The sequence below is a fragment of the Melanerpes formicivorus genome, unplaced genomic scaffold (assembly GCF_026170545.1).
Source record: "Melanerpes formicivorus ecotype bairdi unplaced genomic scaffold, bMelFor1.0.p_v2 SCAF_37, whole genome shotgun sequence".
NCBI classification, from domain to species: Eukaryota; Metazoa; Chordata; class Aves; order Piciformes; family Picidae; genus Melanerpes; species Melanerpes formicivorus.
The window spans coordinates 2,646,665-2,665,893 of record NW_027142389.1 but is presented as its reverse complement, the minus strand read 5'-3'; the positions used below and the strand labels follow the sequence as shown (position 1 = coordinate 2,665,893).

The 19,229-nt window shown below is 57.8% G+C and overlaps 1 protein-coding gene across 2 annotated transcripts in view; it reads right to left on the bottom strand.

Annotated features, from left to right (window-relative positions):
- STARD8 (StAR related lipid transfer domain containing 8) overlaps window positions 1-18,842 on the bottom strand; it is a 65,891-nt gene extending 47,049 nt beyond the window's left edge. The window contains exons 1-2 of one of the 2 annotated variants that reach the window (XM_068157598.1): window positions 18,676-18,842; window positions 14,449-14,482 (exon numbers count right to left, since the gene is read on the bottom strand). In XM_068157598.1, the coding sequence (XP_068013699.1) occupies window positions 14,449-14,482; window positions 18,676-18,720 (79 nt within the window). In that variant the 5' untranslated portion in view covers window positions 18,721-18,842. Of the gene's footprint in view, window positions 1-671; window positions 839-14,448; window positions 14,483-18,675 lie in introns of those variants that run through there. The other variant, XM_068157602.1, reaches the window with a different exon arrangement.
- Window positions 18,843-19,229: the final 387 nt, after the last annotated feature.

Genomic DNA, 19,229 nt, shown 5'->3' with positions numbered 1-19,229 from the left:
CACATTCCAATGGCTAACAACTCTCTCAGTGAAGAACTTTCTCCTCACATCATCCCCTCTGCATCCCCCTGGGGCCGCAGCAGTGAACTGGTCAGCCGAGGAAGGAGCCCGGCAGCCTCCCACACCAAACCAGCAACTCGGATGGCAGCAGCCTGCGGATCCTCACCCCACGCGCGGCTGTGACTCAGCCCGGGGATGACCGGGACCTACTAACAGCTCGGCTATGTCGGGAAACGACCTCCGGGCTTCTCCTCCTCTCCGGCTAAACCGCAGCCACTTGGTTCCGACAGCGTGCCCGCCGGCACACAGAGATAACACCGATAACGGGCGTGAAGCTGACAGCGGCGGCGGCAGCGGGGAGCGTGGCCGCGGCAGCGCCCCCCGGAGCTGCACAGCACGGTGCTGGCTGCCGTCACCCAAATTTCAGCTCTGCCTCTGCCCCCCAACACACCCCCCACGGGCACACAAACACGTGTGCCCCCACACACACACATACACCCTCCAACAACACCAACACCCCCCCCCCCCCGAGACCCAACCCCCAACCTCCTCCACACACCTCCCTACACACAAACAACGCCCCCCAAACACCGTCCTGACCCAGCACGCCCACGAACACCCCTCCACACACACACACCCCCACTCTGGAGAACCCCCGGTCTCTGCTTTACCTTCGGGCCGTGTCGTGCCCCCGTCAAAACCCCGCTGTTGAGACCCCGGAGAGGAGGAGGAAGAAGGGTGTGGAGGGGGCTGGAGGACCCTCGGCCCCGCCGCGGGCAGGGGCAGGGGCAGGGGCGGGCTCGGGCCGGGACCAGCCGCGGCTCCGGCCGTTGTCGGTGTGAGCGGGGCCGCGGCAGGTGCGGGGCTGCGGGGCGGGGCCGGGCCCATGGCTCCGCCTCCAACCCCGGGACCCGCCCGCTCCACCCCTGCCCCACCGCCGCAGGGTCCCACCGGGCACCCTCCGGCGCTCCAGAGCCCGGGGAAACCCGAGTGCTGGTGCCCAGCGCAGGCTGTGAGGCTGAAGGTCCCGAGGCTGCTCCACGCAGCAGCTGCAGGAGCTGGGGTTGCTCAGCCTGGAGAAAAGGAGGCTGAGGGGAGACCTTCTCACCCTCTACACCTCCCTCAAAGGAGGCTGGAGCCAGGTGCGGGTCAGTCTCTTCTCCCAAGGAACAAGCGATAGGACAAGAGGACATGGCCTCAAGTTGTGCCAGGATATGTTTAGGTTAGACTTGAGGAACAATTTCTCCCCCAAAAGAGCTGCCAAGTCCTGAAACAGGCTGCCTGGGGCAACGGTGGAGTCCCTGTCCTTGGAGGGGTTTCAAAGCCGTGGAGATGTGGTGCTGAGGAACTTGGTTTAGTGGTGACCTGGCTGTGCCAGGCTAACGATTGGATTTGATGATCTTAGGGGTCTCTTCCAACCAAAACGATTCCATAATTCCATGGCTTTGTTATTCTCTGGCTCTGTGCACACTTGTACAGGTCCAACCGTGGAGCCACACCAGCTGCAGCCCCGGGAAGGGGCTGTCACAAGACGAGTGAAACCCAGCATGATCCCAGACCCTGCCCGTGTCCCACAGGGCTGCTTTGCACTGCCCTCAGCTTCTCGGTCCCCTGTCCCCCCGCATTCAGCCATCTCCCTCCCTCCACCTCCAGACCGGCAGCAGCAACTGCAGGGCCTGGCCTGCCTTCATGCGGGCTGGGGGCCCTGGGACAGGGACAATCAACAGCTGCAACCTCCTCGCTGGGCTGAGCACCCGTGAGGGTCCCTCACAAAGATAAGTCCCAGGGGAGTTTCTGCATGGGAACCTGGCTGTCCCTGTCTCTCTCTGCCCATCAAGCCACACAGGTGGCAAACCAGGGATGCAAGCCACAGCCAGGCACCAAGGGCAGCAGAGAGGCTGCTCCTGCAGGATGTGTCTGCCTAAAATCCCCTTCATGCTGCAGGGGATTTCCTCAGCCTCCAACAGCACAGGCTGAGGAAAATCCTCCCCACAGCACACACACATTTCACGACCTGGCTTATGGATCCTAGACTCCTGTCACGGGTGATGGGAGCAGCTGCAGACTGTGTGCCAGAGGGTGAAACAGAAAATGGTGTGGAATAGAGGGGATAAATGGGGGGGGGGGGAGTTGGGGGAGCAAGTTTAAGGTGGACTTGATGGAGGATTTTCTTAGTGGGAAAGGGGAGACTAAAGGACTGGAGGTCAGCAAGCACCAGCCTGAGTGTGGAAGGAGCAGCAGAGAGGAAGGAGGGCGTCAGATGGGCAGGAGGCTTGATCAGCAAATACACAAAGCACAGATGCAATGCAAGGGGGGGAAAGCAACAATTTGGTGTGGGATCACCAGAAAAGCAAGAGAGAGACCAGGTACATTGCAGGGAAGCTACAATCAGTTCCTCTCTTAAAATTACTGGTAGGAGGATTGCCAAAGTACCCTGACATGGGAGGATCAAGGAAAAAAACAGAGGGTTTTTCCATTGTTTTCACAGTCTGAGAGGCTTTTCATGCACATCTCCTTCCTTCCTTCCCGAGCCCCAAGCTCTTGATCCTCCTCCCACCACCCTCCCAACTGCCTCTGCAGCCCTCAGCTTGAGAGGGAAGTGGCTCCCAGCAACCAGCTTCTCAATGAGGCTGTTGTTGACTTGAAAGTCTTCATACAGCTTTGTATTTGGGAGCTTCTCGCCAGCCAGGGTCCAGGGGATGGGCAGGGAGGGGCCAAAGCTGCCGGAGGGCAAGTGGCCAGTGCCACCCTCCCCGGACAGCCATGGCAAAGAAAGTGGCTGCTGACTTGCAGCAGTGGAGATCAGTGAAGTTCAGACAAGAATCACAGAATGTTTGGGGCTGGAAGGGATCTTTAAAGCTCATCTAGTCCAACTACACCCCCAGTCAGCAGGGACAGCTGCAGCCAGAGCAGGTTGCTCAGAGCCCCAAACAACCTGATCTAGAATGTCTCCAGGGATGGGGCACCTACTACCTTCCTGAGACAGTCTCAACACCCTCAGGGTAAAAAACTGCTTCCTTCTACAGAGTGTAAATCTCCTTCCTTTAGACTAAACCCATCACCCCTGGTCCTATCACAGCAGGCCCTGCTAAAAAATCTCTCCCCAGCTTTCTCACAGGCCCCTTTAAGAACTGAAAGACCACAAGGTGTCCCTGGACCCTTCTCTTCTCCAGGATGAATAACTCTAATTTTCTCAGCCTGTCCTCACAGCAGAGGGCTTCCAGCCCTTGCATCATTTCTGTGACCTCTTCTGGCCCTGCTCCAACAGCTCCGTGTCTCTCTTGTGCTGAGGACTCCAGAGCTGGACCCAACACTGCAGATGGGCTCTCAGCAGAGCACAGCAGAGGGGCAGAATCCCCTCCCTTGACCTGCTGCCCACACTGCTGGGGATGCAGCCCCAGACACAGCTGGTTCTGGGCTCCGAGTGCACATGGACAGACCTTTCCCTCTGGCCACAGAAGTGGGAAAGGGGCAGGAAAATGCAGGACTGTGCCCAGCACAGGGAGCAGAGAGGGTAAGGGCAGAGCTGCCGATGCTTTACTCCGCCTGGCATTGTGGTGGGTCAGAGCCCGGCGCCAGCAGCAGGGTGACAGCCAGTGGAAAAAGCTCCGAGGAGGATTTCAAGCATTTTCCACTCATTTCCTCATGCAAAGCAGGAACGGAGAGGGCGTGGGGGCAGAGAGGCAGGAAATGTCCCGGAGACGCTCAGCTATAGAGAGGGCAGGACCGAAGCCGCCGGTTCCACGTGGACCCTCCCCTCTCGTCCCACTCGCTCCGGAGAAGCTGAGGCCACGCCAGTGCCGGGGCGGATGCTGGGAGGAGCAGGACCGTGCATACCACACGCTGCCCCCATCAATGGGCCGCATTCACACCCGCAGATATTAATAGTTGCCAGCGAATTGCTGAGGAATGGTGGAGCTCGCCGTTGGGAATAGCCTGGAGCACCCTGAAGCCGCGGCCGGAGCATGGCTGGGGGGCTGGAGAACCTCTGCCCAGCCCCCCAGTAACCAGCCCCAGCAAGGGGGGAGGGCTTGGTGCGGGTGGTGCAAAGGGCATGGCCGAGGAGAGGCAGGAAAAAATCCACAAAGGCTCTTTAAGGCTGGCGAGATACCAGGAAAAAATGTCAGGAAAGGTGAACAGGATGGGGACCTCTCTCCTCCTCTTCCCAGCAGGGAGGGTGGGGACCACCTGGTTGGTCAGGACACCCGGATCTTAACCTGGGGAAGCTCCAGGAACAGGCTCCAAGGAATAACCTTGGCCTGGTACTTAGAGGGGACCATAAATGGGACCTTGGAGGAGCTGAACTCACCCCTCCACAGCCCAAGCTTGGCAGACAGCCAGGGCTGGGAGAGCGGAGCCACATGCACCCAGGGAAAGCCAGACTGAATCCTGATCCTGCTGTAATGAGAAACATGGCTTCAGCTGTCCACAGATGAAGGTACAGCCCAGCCTGAGGCACAGATCGGAGGTCAGGGCATTTTGGGGTGAGCTCTTGGTGCTGCCCTCTCAAACCCTTCCCTGCTCTGGGCCAGGTCCAGCGGGAACACTGGCCAGACTGTGGGCCAGCTGCGGGTGAAGGCTCATTCCAAGGAACAGATCACGCTGGGAGATGCACACTGGACACCTCTGCTGAGGCTGGGATGCTCAGACAATACCAGTGCTGGAAACAACCCACTATAACCCACTATAACTTAGCTGCTTCTCTAAAATGCTGAAGATGTCCATGCTCACTGCACAGGGGTGACCCTCAAAGATCCTTCCAACCCAAACCAGTCCATGATTGTTTGATTCTATCTGGACTGGCTCCACAGCTCCCTGATCACACACTGCCCAGTGCCAGAGAACAGAGCACCTCCAGATGTGAGGAGCACAGGGACACAGGACACACATGGCTTATCCCATCCAGCTGTGGGGGGAGCAAGAGGAGGCTTCCCCAGGCTCCATCGGGAATCCAAGGGCAGCTGAAAGAGGCTGGCTAAGGTCTGAGAGCTCCACTCTGTTCTGCCACGGCACCTGACCAGGACACACCAGACCTGCAGACCCTGTGGGGGTCAGCCCAGGGGGAGTCCAGCACCGCCTGTAAGGCAATTTCATGAGCAGTGCATCCTCCACGTGCGATGTCCCCCACGCGTGACACCCTAAACACACATATGTGACCACTGCCCACCCGTGAGCCCCCTCCCCTCGAGTGACTCCCCCCGGCTGTGTGTCCCCTCCCAACTTGTGACCGGTGCCCCTCGTCCCGCCGGACGCCTCCTAGGGGGCGGGAAGTGCGCCCTCTGCTGGCCGCGGCCCGCCACACACAGCCCCCCCCCACCCCCGCCAAGAGAGGAAGAGCCGAAAAAGTCAAAACAAAGCAAAGAGAAGGAAAATAAAGCACTGCGAATCTCCGGGAAAGGCAGCTTTGCCTCGGCAGACCACTACACCGCAAGGGACAAACCCCCCACACACGGCCTGAGCGCCTTAGGATGGCTGTGACCTGCTTCTCATGAGCCCACAACCAAAATCAACAGGCGGGGGGGGGGGGGGGGGGTGGGGGGTAAAAAAAAGCAAAGATACAATTTTCTTTCAGGTGTATAAACCAAATCCACCCACAGCAGGGATGGGTGTCCTGGGGTAAAGTCACACACACGTCCAGGGATTCCTGCTCTGTTAATCCTAGTGTTAGCCATGGTCCATATTTTCCCACTGCTGTAGGTGGAGGACAGGAGAAACTCTCAACAGGAACAGGCTTCAGCTGGGTCTAACTCCACGGCAGAGCTGGGCCCACCCTGGTCTTGTCACACTCTGCCACCTCAAGGTGGTGCCTGATGTGCTCCTCATCCATCCACCCAACGCAGGATGCTTGTTTGCTCTTCCCAAGAGCAGTCCCCCCTGCACTGCCCCCACAGAGCATCCCTGGCTCACCCCTGAGTGACAAACCCACCCATGGGTGCTGCCAGAGCTTTCCTGTGACACAAGGTTTGGCCCCATGCAGAGCACATGGACCCATGTGAGAGCCACCTTGGAGCTGTTCCTAAATGACCAAACATAGGATTTGGTATTGGACATGAGACATTGGACATCTTCCCCATGAGAGTGGTGAAGCCCTGGAATGGGTTGTCCAGGGAGGTGGTTGGGGCCCCATCCCTGGAGGTGTTTAAGCCCAGGCTGGATGAGGCTCTGGGCAGCCTGATCTAGTGTGGGGTGTCCCTGCCCATGGCAGGGGGGTTGGAACTAGATGATCCTTGTGGTCCCTTCCAACCCTGACTGATTCTATGATACTATGACATCCTAATAACAGCAAGTGGGAGGGGAGCTGCCTGCTTCTGCCCACCTCAGGACCTCTCTGCAGGACAGATAACCCAGAAACCACCTTCACCATGTCCACCTTGATGCCAACTTGCCTACACCCTCTCTGCAGCCCACGAACCGCAGCACACCAGATCAGAGGAGGAACATCCCGATGCCAGCCCTGACCGCTCGGAGGATGACTCCTGGAGCCGTGGGGATGCTGCAGCACCAGCCTTGGCACAGGCTCAGTGCCAGCATGGAGCGAGCATGACTGCAGCAGGAGGGAGGAGGGTGGGTTTAGTATCCTTGTTGACAAGAGGAAAATCAGGGGAAGAAGGTGACTGGCAGCCACGAAATGGCAGCTGGAGCCGGCGCCGGCAGCTGCACGAGCACAGTGGGCAGGATCCCACCAACACCAAATTCCCCAGCTTCCACAGGAGGAGGGCAGGAGGGAGGAGAAGGGAAAGGCAGGGACATAGGCACAACAGCATCATTCATGGGAGCTGACTTGGTGCAACAAGGGTCCTGTGTTCCCAGAGTGCTCAGCAATTAATACAGTGGCCACAGATCTGGGAGAAACAGCAGGAATTTATCTGAGGAATCTGGATTATGTGGCCACTGCTGAACCAGAGCAAAAGGCCTCCAGCCCTGGAAGGCAAACAGGGGGAGCAAGGAGGAGCAGCAACCAGCTCAGTTACCCCAGCTGCTTCTGTTTCAGCCTGCCATGCTAGAACCTCCTCCTGTTACCTCGAGGGTGTTGCTGCTGATGATCCTCCCCCCATGCCAACAGTACCACCAAGGGGATAGTGGAGAACCAGGTCTCCCAGACCGCACCTGGGCTCTGCCACAGCAGGCAGGCAGCCCAGCAGAGGACCTGCCATGGGTAAAGCAGCAAAGCTCACAGCTTGGCCTTACACAGATTGTCACAAGCCATCATGAACCAATTAAACCTCAGCACTGCAGGGACACCCACAGACAGAACCTGCCCACATCACACCACCTTCACCATCCTGCTCTGACACAGCAGGCAGCAAAGACACAGAGCCAAACCACTACCAAATCAACACTGTTTTACTTCAAAAGGGAAGCCAAACCCTGGACCTCCCTAGCCCATGTTTTGGGGCCGTATTCTGCCTCCTGCACTGACTCTCAAGAAGCCCACCTTCCACTGGCAGCCCCATCTGATTCTCCCTGTCACTCTCTACATTCACTGCTATCTATGAGTCTGTGATTTCCTCAGCCCCACCACCCCAGACCAGGCTGAGCCTCCCAGCAGACAGCCAGGCTGATACCTCCTGCTCAGAGCAAGGAAGAAGAGCCAGAGGATTGTGGTGCCACTGGAGCTGCTTTCTTCCCTGTGACCGTCTGAGGCTGTGCCTTTGAGGAATCCTTGGCTCCCAGCAGATGTGAACCACTGCAGCTCCAGCTCGGATCAGGAACCAAAGGCTGCCCAGCACCAGGTGCCAAAGTCAGTGTGAGGATTGTTCACATTCCATCTGCATCCACCTCACACCTCAGCAGCCTGGTCCCACGCAGCATCGTCCTACCTGGGAACGCTCTCCCTGCCTCTGCTCCTGGGGAGGGTTGGTGTTCAAAGCACTGGGGATGATTCAGGCAGGATTCAGAGCTTCTTCATTAAGAGGAGAGGGAATTAACATGACCAGACTGGCCTGTGAACACCTCACACCTTTTTTCCCCACCTGACCTCTTGTGCTTTGAAGACAAAGCCACTGGAGCGCTACAGGGCACCCACAAAGGCCGTGCTCAGCCCCATCCATCTCCTCTTACACCAAGCTGCCCTCTCCAAAGCGCAGGGAGGCTGTTTCAGACCCAGGAACATCTTCTCCCTTTGCATTTCAAGGCAGCTCACATGTCCAGAGCTCTTCCCAAAGCAAAACCAGAGCTCTTCCCAAAGCAAAACCAGAGCCCTTCCCAAAGCAAAGCCATTGCACAGCCAGAACTCTCAGTGTATTTTCTCATTTTAAGGAAGTAACCACGCTTGAAACTTCCCTCCTGAGCCTTTTGTCCCCTGCAAACCACCCAGAGGACAGGGATATAAATGTACTTTCTTTCCTGCAGTTTCTTCCCAGCCTGCCTCAATCCCTCCTTGTCAGCACTGGCAAAACCTGGCAGCATCCCTGGGCACAGAGTGGCCTTTTCCCAGCTCCTCCTCTGCCCTTCCCCAGCCCACACGAGGCAAACACCCCACCCCCATCCCCCCACCCCCATTCCCCCACCCCCCCTAACCCAAGCTCTTCCTTTCTGGCCTTCAAAGAACATCCCCCAAGTCGTGACAGGATCCTGCTGCTCAGAATCTGCATTTTGTTAGCTGCAGGGAACACAAAAGCTCCCAGAGCCTGAAATGGAAGCCTGGAATGGATGGAGGATGAGCTGGGGGGGGTGGGGATCGACTCCTGCTGCCATCCCTGGGTTCAAAGTCAAAGAATCTTGATGGGCAGAAGACAAAACAAAAGGGCAAGGAACAATCTCATTTCAGGGGTGGAGGAGCCTCTGTCCTCTGCCAAATCTTTTTCCCCCACCATCATCTATTGGAAAAACTGAAGTGTGGCCACCCTGGGTCTGGGGTTCTTCTATAGGGTTGCTTCTGCTTTCACCTTTTCAGCTCATTCCTCAGGAGGGCTGAGCAGCCCACCCTGGCAGGAGGAAGCAGTGGGGAAGGAGAGCTGTGTTTGTCCTGCAAGAGGTGACAGGAGAACAGCCCCAAAGCATTTTAAACTGCTGTAAGCCAAAGATATTACCATAGTATCACAGTATCAGTCAGGGTTGGAAGGGACCACAAGGATCATCTAGTTCCAACCCCCCTGCCATGGGCAGGGACACCCCACACTACAGCAGCCTGGCCAGAGCCTCATCCAGCCTGGGCTTAAACACCTCAACCACCTCCCTGGACAACCCATTCCAGGGCTTCACCACTCTCATGGGGAAGAACTTCCTCCTCACATGAGAGGAGGAGTCCTTTGCAGTGCCACAGTGATTAACCACTGCCTGGGTTAATTGACCAAGGATGTAATTACACACACGTGGCTCCGTGGAGTCGTGTGGGAGCCACCATCCATCTCCATGGAGCTGCAAGAAGCAGCAGCAGCACAAAGCAGCTCCCAGAATGGGGCTGGGAGCTGGGCAGGCAGCAGCCAGGACAGGCAGTGCCCAGCACAGCCTCCAGACCTGTGCTTTGTTGAAGCAGCCCCAGAAAGCACCCAAAATGCCAATAAATATCCCATGGGAGACGGGCAGGGAACAGCAGAGCTTGCAGCCTTGGCTCTGCCCAGGGGCTTTAGCACCAGCCCAGTTTCTAGGGGAAATTAAATCAGTGTGGGTAAACAGGTATCAGAGAGCTCAGGGGGTCAGAAAGAACCTCAGGGCTTGACCAAGGAGGCTGCAAAGGAAATGCTGCAGATTGTGTCTCAAGCCCCAGGAGATGCTGTCCCCAGCTCCTGAGCAAACATCTGGTGGAAAGAAACCTAAACCTGAGCTGTTTGCTCAGGAGCTGCCCTGGCAGGGGGATTTTTAGTCTACCAGTTCTTGTTTGGGAAGTACCTTTGGGTTTTTTTTGCTTTGCTTTTAAAGCTATTTCACTATTTAGATGATTTAGAGCTAATCACCCAGGGCTTTGCACTAGCCAGGCAGGGGATCAGATCCCAGTGACAGGAGAATGCCAGGGAGGCTGTAACAGGAGGAAAAACTGAGAGCAGTTGAGAAACAATCCTCATCCTTCATGGAAAATAACCAGAAGGGCAGCAGGGCTGCTCAGAGCGTGGCTCAGCTGCTGCTCCTGGGCCAGGCACCCACAGGGCTTGAGCTTGGGGGCTGCCACCCACCCAGGCTCCCACGAGGGACCTGGAGTCATTCTGGGACCCAGGTTGGTGTTTCAGTGTGATTAACCAGCCAAGCCTGAGACCAGCCCCACAGGTGGCTGGGGGGGGCAAGGAGCCACACGTGTCAGCCCACAACCACTGCTAATCACAGTCCCTTCTGCTTCCCTGCCTCCTGCCTCTTTGCTCAGCTCCAGACCCTTGACCATGTTTTCCAGCACACAGCAAACAACAGCCAGCCATTGCCCAGGAGGGCAGAAACAGGTCCCTGCAGCCACAACCAGCATCCCACCCCACCCCTTCAAGCCACAGATGTCCTCTGGTCCCCTCCCTTGCGTCCTCACAGAGACAGTTGTTGGCCATTGGAATGTGCTGCCCAGGGAGGTGGTGGAGTCACCATCCCTGGAGGTGTTCAAGAGAGGATTGGAGGTGGCACTTGGTGCCATGGTTTAGTAGTCATGAGGTGTTGGGTGACAGGTTGGACTTGATGATCTCTGAGGACTTTTCCAACCTCATTGACTCTGTGACGCTGCAGCTGGAACATGCACGGTCCCTGCACACCCATCTCAGCACAGACACCCATCCTAGGAGCCCCTGGGCTCCCTCTCCCTTTCAACCCCTTCAGTGACAGGAAAGCAGACCCAAATCCTCACCTTCTCCCCCCCATAAAGCAGGGCACTGAACGTGTGTGGGCACAGGCCGGGCAAGGAACGAAGGGCTTGGGCTCGGGCTCCAACCCAAGAGAGGCAGCAGAAGGGATTTTCGTGTAAGGGGAGAAGAAGAATAGCTCAGCTGTGACAACATATCAACAACAGCTAAATTTAGCAGGTTATTCTCAGGGATCCAGATGCTGGGTTAAATGCAGCCCTTATTATTGTGTGCAGGGGCAAAAGTTCAGCAGAGAGTCCCTGGTGCTGCTCCTCTCTGTTACTTCCCCACGTGCAGGCGCCGAAGCCCACGTCCGAAGCGCTCTGCTCTCACCACTGCCCTGCTTGCACTGAAGGAAGCCACCAGCCCTCCCCTTGCCCCACTGCACTCAGAGGAGGCCACTGCTTGACAACATTTGCAGAGCAAGCTCCCCATCCTGCTGCTGCTGCTGCTGCTGTGGGCAGGGATTTGCTGGCAGGACGCAGTTCTCGCGTGCCCAGCTGCTGTGGGAGCCTTTTCCTTTCTGCTTTGTGCAGAACAATGCATGGGAAATGAAGGTCCAAGAGGAAGCAGAGAGTTAGAAAAGCCATGGAAACCCAGCTGGGGCTGCTCCAGCAAGATGGCTCGGGGCCAGCCAGCAGGCAGTGGGTCCCACATGGCCTGGGGGGGCCTGATGGGGGTGTCCAGGGGAGACTGAGTCCCCTCTGCTCCCGATGAAATGTGACCTCTGGGAGGGCAGATGAAGTCCAAGTGTTTTTCCACCATCACTGCTGAGGAGCTGAGCGTGGCTGAGCTGTTTTAATGATGGTGGGAAGCAGCAGAGCCTTCACACAGCTGTTGTGGAGGGAAGGGGCTGTGGCAGCCCCATTCCAGATCCTCCCAGGCAGGAATGGGGTCTGGGAGCCAGGAACAGGTCTGGCTCCCCTCAGGAAGCAGCTCAGGGAGTTTGATGGATGTGCAAGGAGAACAGCACTGCTGCAGGGGAGGATCAGGGGCAGGATCTGGGAAGTGATGGGAGACCCAGGAGAGACACATTCCCAACTGTTACTGGGATAAAGGCAGAACAAACTCAACCCTGCCTTCCACCACTGCCTTGAGGGCTGAGGTCCTCTTGGAGCCCAAAGAGATCACCAGGGACAGAATGGTGTCTCCTGAGACCACTGTGCATGTTTCCTTAAGTGACCTTTGCTGTCAGAGCATCTTCTGAGGACAGTCAGCTACGAGGACAAGAAGTGACTGTCCTGGGTCTCTACTGCTCCCTGAAAAGAGGCTGGAGCCCAGTGGGGGTTTTCTCCTCTACCAAGAAAAATGAGGACAAGAGGGAACATCCTCAAGTTGCACCAGAGAAGGTTCAGGTTGAGCACAAGGAACAATTTCTTCCCCAGAAGGGTTATAAATCCCTGGAACAGGCTTGCAAGGGCAGTGGTGGAGTCACCACCCCTAGGGGGGTTTCAGAGCTGTGCAGATGTGGTGCTGAGGGACATGATGCAGTGGTGCCCTGGCAGTGCTGGCTTAACTGTCGGACTTGATGCTCTTAAAGGTCTCTGCCACACAAATTATGACCCTATAATTCTATTCAGAGCTTTAAAAACCCCAGGGGGGAGTTGGAACTGGCCTTGGGCTTGCTCCAATTCCAAGGCCAGAGTAATTCACAGGAGAGATCTTCAGCCTTGCTCCACTGACAGCACACTGCTGCAGACTGCTTGAGTAATCGATGCATTGGATGGCAGCTGACTAATCCTTTGGTGTAAACCTCTGCAGCTGTTCACCTAGGCAAGGGCTCCTGCTCCTCCTGCTCTCAGAGCCCATGCAGGTGTGATGCCAAAGCAGCCAAGCATCCCTCCAGCAGCATGAAGCCCACCAGGCTGGGACACAGATGTGAGGCCAGGAAGATGTGAGCTGGGATGGCTGTGAGTGTGGCTGAGCCTCTCCCAGGATTTTACAGGCTGTTCTAAACCAAGGGGGGAACCCTGTAAACAGCCTCCCCCCCAAAATCCCAGCCATGGGTGTGATCTGTAGGAGTCTTCCCTGCCCCTCTCCTCTTGCACAAGGCTCTAACCCTTTTTGACAAGCTCTTGACACTCATGTTGTTAACCTCTCCCCTAAAAGGGCAGAAGAGACCACCCAGGATTGCCTCTGGAGCTCCATTCACAAAGCACCTTTTGTCACCCAGGGCTTCCCTGTGCTCCCTGGCCCCTGTGCCAGCTGGGCTCAGAGCTCACCCAGCCCTTACATGGATGAAAATCAAGAAGCCAGATCATTGTCCTCCAGTCAGAGGGGCTGCTCAGAGATCCACAGGTACATGCCATTGGCTCCTGGCACTTCCCCTTTGCCAGAGTGGAGGCTGTGGCCAGCAGCACTGCTTCTCCCCACCTCTGCTGCTGAGAGCCATCATCTGAGGGACCTGTTCTGAGCTCTGTGCTAAAAGCAAAGGAGCTGACACCAAGCAGACAATGCTCCAGGGTCCCTACACTCCCAGAGCTGCTGAAAGCTGCCAGCTGACTGTGGGACCAGTCCAGCTTTAGAGATGTCACAGAGTAGAGAGCTTCCTTTAGAGCAACCTGTGAATTGCAAAATGCAGGACCTCTACCCATCTTGCTCATGAGCTGGGCCGTGCTCAGCAGCAGAGCTGATTCTCTGGGGTGGGACAGGAGGCCAAAGAAAGCCTGAGGGTGCTGGGGCACTGGGACAGGCTGCCCAGAGAGGTTGAGAAGTCTCCTTCTCTGGAGAGATTCCAAACCCACCTGGGCATTGTGATCCTGGGTGACCTGCTGTGGGTGACCCTGCTGCAGCAGAGAGGTTGGACTAGGCAATCCCCAGAGGTCCCTTCTATTCCCACCATGCTGGGGTTCTGAGATCCAGAGCATTTCTTCACACTCAGCAGGGCAGCAGCCAGGACTGACAGTGCTGTTCCAGACAAGTTTGGCTGCAGTGTTCTCAAAACCAACATCTGGCTCTGCCCCATCCAGGAGCCCACAAAGCCTTTCTCCATCCCCAGCCCCATGGGCACACGCCTCCTCCTCCTCCAGCTCCTCCTTTTGCAGATCTCCTCCAGCTTCCCTGGCACCCACAAGTCCCCTGCAGCAGGGCAGTCCTTTGCAGAGGGCTGGTTTGGACAGAAGCAGCTCATGGAGAGGTGTACAACAACCACAGACCAGCCCAGAGCTGCTCCACAACATCCTCCTGCCAGGCTGTCGCTGGTGAGACATCTCAATCACACAAAGCTGAGGGGCAGCCCAAGCCTCCTGCAGCATGGAGGTTGTGAGCTCTGGAGCTCCTAATGAGCTTATCTGCAGTGCATGACATTGCTGATTACAATGAGAGAGGAACTGAAAAGGAGACAGAGGAGAAGAGCAGAGCTGCTGCTGGGCCAGCTGAAGGGCTGCTGGCACAGCACGAGGAGACTTGTGCCCCTCCACAGCACCTGGGGTCTCACACTGCTGACTGGTGATGGCTGGAATGTGCAGCCAAGCTGTGTGTGCAGACAGGGCTGGGGAGGGATGGGGTGAACCAGGGGCTGAGGACATCTCAGGGGTCCCTCCTGCACTGCCTTTGCTACCCCTTTGAGAAACAGCAGTGCTGGGGGAAATCATGCTGCTGGAAGAACCTAGAGGGGATGATCCTCGTCTCCCACAGCTCCTGCCCACCCCCCAGAGAGAGCATTCCAGCCCCAAAAAGCATTGCCACAGCTTACCTGCATCTTTTTTATCCTCTAGCAATGTGAAACTCTGTGAAAAGAAAGAAAGGCAAAAGGAAGATAAATAACTAGATGATCTTTTCAGTTTTCACATTCCTGGACTCCTACCACTGGTGGTTGAGCTCAGTCCCAGCTCCAAGCCTCCTCCCTGCCAGGAGAGGAGCTGGGACCAGCAGTGCTCCAGCACTGAGGACAAGCAGAGCCTGAGCAAAGGCTTGTGCCAAGGGTATCAGCCCCAGTGGCTTTAGGACATCAGTGATTAGTAAGGCCCAGAGCACTGAGCAAACACAGTGTGCCTGGTGTGCCCACGGCCACGGCTGCTTGCCTGAGGGAAGCCATCAGAGAAGCAGCAGGCAGGGCCAGGGGCTCTGCCTCTGTGGGTGGGCAAGGGAGCCAGGGGGAGGGAAGGATGGAGAAAGAGACCTTTCTGCTGGAAACTTGGAAAGGACACAAAACTCCAGAGAGTGGGCAGGGAGGCAGGTGAGGGCTGTCAGACCTGCATCAAGGGATCAGAACAGAGGTTGGGAGGACACAGTCCCTTCCTCCAAGTGTGCAGCCCATGGTCTCTCTGCACCAAGGCGACATCCACAAGCTCCTCAGGCACCATACTCTGTGCCATCACACCCAGGTCCAGCCCATGATGGAGCTGGGGCTGGGGTTTGATCTGGGGGAAACCTCGCTGGGGTAGCCCCTTGCACCAGGCTGGAGTCCTCCCAGCCATGTCCCTCAGTACCTGCAGGGAGAGCTGGGGAAATGTCCACATCTCCATGCCACGGGAAGCAGAGCACACAATGGCCTCTGCATGCACGGAAAGCCAACAATGAAGAAAGGGGAAAAGCACAGCAGGGCTGAAAGCAGGCTGGGCTCTTGCTCCATGAGCTTCTCCATGAGCCTCTCCACGGGCACAGCTCCCCGGGTGGGGAAGGGGCCACCAGCAACACGCACTGAGGCTGCCCCTTGCTGGGGCTGGGCAAAGCCACACAGCATGGGGTTTACAGAGGGCAAAGCCCTGCCACCATGCCAGAGACAAGGGCAGTTTGCACAGGAGCAGGAGGGTCCCAGCACTGTCCAAGAGCTGAGGCAAGCATGGAACCCAGGACCCTCCGCAGGCCACTCTCTGGGCGCTGCAGGGCAGCTGCAGGCTCCCTGAGCCGGGCCAGAGGTGCCGCTGGGATCGCTGCAGGAATGCAGCAGGCTGCTGAGCCGACCTTTCCCACGGGCCACCAGGGAGCCCTCTTCCTGCCGGGCCGGCAGGCTGGGGATGACCCCGCAGCGATGGGCCGAGCCATCGCCCTGCTGCCGGGCTCCTCTCCTGAGAGGTGCCCAGCAGTGGGGCCAGGGTCACCACCGGGACCCACAGGGAGCCCTTGATTGCGGCAGGGAGGTCGCCAGGCTCCTCCTGCTCGCCTGCCAGTGTGGAATCCATTCCCACTGGAGAGAAGGGCAGGGAGCTGCTGGTCCTGCTGCCTGCTCAGCTCTGTCCTCCCCCGGGGACAGCCTGCCCAGCTGCCTCTGGCAGTGTGTGGGCAACTGCAGAGCATCAGAGTCAAAGGTGTTTGGAGAGGGGGTGATCAGTGGGACCCCTGTTATCAGTCTGTTATCACGGGCTCTGCACACACCGGCCCTGCAGCCAGCACGCCTGGGAGGTGCCCGCACAGTGGGGCAAGGGCTGGTGGGTGCTGAGCTGGGGCTGCTCTCCCAAGCCACAGCAAAGGCAGAGGATGTTGGTTTGTGTGCTCAGGCAGCTCTGGGGCGCCTCCTCTCCCCTGCCATCCTGCCCCGTCCCTAACACCTTGTTTTTCCCCATGAAATCTTCCACCAGCCATAGCTCCACCTCATTTAACCTTGACAGCTTTAATCCCTGCACCATTCTCCCTCTTCAACAAATTCCTCTGCTGCTCATGCTGAGTAACTGAGCAACACCAGCACAGGGAGGAAAACAAGGACCCAGGCTGAAGCAGAAGCCTCAGCCCCATGTGAGGCCATCAGACCTCACCCAGGGAAATCAGGAGGGTGATGTCCTCTGTCCCTTTGGCTTCCCCCAAAGCCCACCCAGCCACTTGGCCAGGCAGAGCTGCTCCTCAAGTGCCCCTCTCCCAAAGCCTCACGCTCCACAGGGATTTGTCTGGCACTTGCAAGATCCAGGTGGGGATCAGCCAGGTCCTGCTGGCTGGTGGGGGGCTGGCTGCTGTGGAAATAGGGGAATGGCAGCCTGCCAGTGGAAGAAAAGAGAAACAAAACGTCCACCAGAACCTTGTGCTGCTACAAGCTGAGCAACAGGAAGCTTAACACCAGCACAGGGAACTATGCAAAGAGCACAAGCAGTCCTGGAGCTGGGGAGGAGGCAGCTCTAACACCAAGCAGGGAGCCCTTTATCATCATTCAGGGGTTTTTGATGCCAAATTCAGCCTGAGCCTCATGGGCTGAGCTAAGGAGGAAACCCAAAATGCAGAAACATCATTTTGGTCCTCAGCTTTGAGCTCTGGAGAAGCTCCCATCCAGGCAGAGTCCCCATCTTTCCCCACTCTGAGGGCCAGTCACACCTTCTGAGACAGATTTTCTTTCTCTCCATGGCAGGTGGTGAGTCAAAGGTCTTGCAGCCTTCCAGGGCAGAGCCCTTCTGTTTTGAGCATAAAGCTCAACTATCCCACAGCAAACATCTTTTGGAACCTCCAACTGCCTTAAGTTTCCCTTGCAGAGGTGTCCCTGGCCGTGACAGCTCAGTGCCCAGAGTGCTGATGGGGAGCAAGAACCCCAGAACCAGAGGACAAACTGAGTGCCAGACCCATGGATGGCTTTTGCTGGTGTCTGGTCCCCGCACCGCTCCAGGCATCCTACACAAGTGCTGCCTAGGCAAGAAGTGGCTACAAACATGGCCTGGATCAGTGAAACTGGAGGGTTCAGATGGGGATGTGTCTCCTCAGATGAGGAGAACGCTGGGAATGTGTCAGGGTGGGCAGGAGCCCCACGTGCTGCCCGGGGCTGCAGCCAGAGGAGCAGCTGCAGCTGGGGGTGCCCAGGGACAGCCAGGGCAGCTCCCAGCAGCTCACCACCTCCTGCCCACCAGCACAGCCGCTGGCCCCTTCCTTGGGCTCCAGGTCACCAGTGGTCTGCTGGCTGTTCTCAGTGCTGCTGAAGGCCATGGGCAGCAGAGCCCAGCACAGGCCAGGCTGAAGGCCTTTAAGAGGTCTGCCAGAGGGGATGCAGGACCTGGTGCCTGTCTCGCTGTCACCATGAGCACAGCGGCGATGACGCAGCTCGCAGGGACAAGGAGGGTTAACGAGGACTTGCTAAGCCCTCTGGAGACAGCAGGGACAAGACAGCTACTAACACTAGTAATGAATTTCACAAATGTCAGTTTTGGGCTCAACTATTTTAAGCTTTGCCCTGAACCCCCGGGGGAGCAGCCTGCATTCCACGTCCGGCTCCGCACGGCAGATCCACAGCACCGCTTGGAGCGGGGTTTGGCTGCTTCTCCCAGCCTGGAGCTCCTGAAAGCCACCCTAACCACACCACCAAAACCTCTCCCCAGCAACTACCCCTGCACCACACGGGCTGTGAGGCAAGAAGCCCAGCCCAGCAGGCAGGGGCAGCTGGAGGGAGCTGCACGTTATTAAGGCAGATGAGGAATTAAAGCCAAGTGAAAAATGCCAGATGCCAGGAGCACCACTGCTGCAGGAAATTAAAGCTGGGGGCCTCTGCTCTCGCTGCTCCTTTGTCATCCTGCTTGCAGCACCCCCTTCCCCCTAGGCTGGCAAAGCAAGATGCTGCACCAGTGAGCCCCCAGCTTGTGGGGGTGCCCCCACCACAGCCTGAGCCACGCGCGGCAGGACCCGGCTCGGTGTCTGCAGACCACGCCGGGGGATGGCAGCACAGGGAGCCCACCCCTGGCTCTGTTATACCTACCCATGCTGCATCCACATACCCTTGGCCAGGCACAGCACCCTGCCTGCCCTCAGCACCACGGGCTCTGGGACATGGCACCACCACCGGTGAACTGACCAAAGCACCCACACGTGCCCCGACCCAAATGAACCTTTCCCGTGCCCACGGGGAGCAGGCACAACATCCCTGGGGAGCAGGCACAACATCCCTCGGGAGCAGACATCAGGCACCATGCACAACCCCCAGCCCCACAGAGACGTGCCCCCCACCAGCCCTGCAGCAGCTTCTCCTGGAGCTCGGGGGGTGTGAAAGAGGGACACGTTCTCATTAGCTCCTTACCTTGGCTCGCTTGAAGCACGCCCAGAAAAAATCCAGCAATGGCATGGTGGGCCGGGCAGGGGGGCAGGCACAGGGCCCCCCTAGATCCCGGGGGCTGCCCACCCCGGCACCCCCATGGCCGCTGCCGGCGGCTCAGAGCTGGGCAGAGCCCCGGTGCGGGCAGGAGCTGGCGCAGGCAGGGAGGGCAGGAGGGAGGGAGGAGGCAGCAGCCTGCGGAGGCGGGTCAGCGATTCAAACCCTGCACCGTTACTCTGTTGGTTGGGAACGGGCTTGGACGGCGATTGAAATTCCCTGAAGATTGCGAGTTTTAAACAGCTCCAGGCTTTCCTTCCTGCCTGGAGTGCAGCGAGCGGGCTCCGCTCCCCGGCTGCGGGAAGGAACCAGGGGAAGGGAACAGCCCCGGAGCCGGAGGAACGGGAGCTGGGCTGTCAAAGGCACATGTAGGGCATTGGAAACCCAAACCCCGGGCGGTTTAGGTTTCCACCCAGCCCCTGCGCCGCCTCACCAGCGGCAGTCACAGCTGAGAGTCCCCTGTGCTGTCCCCCCGAGGCGTC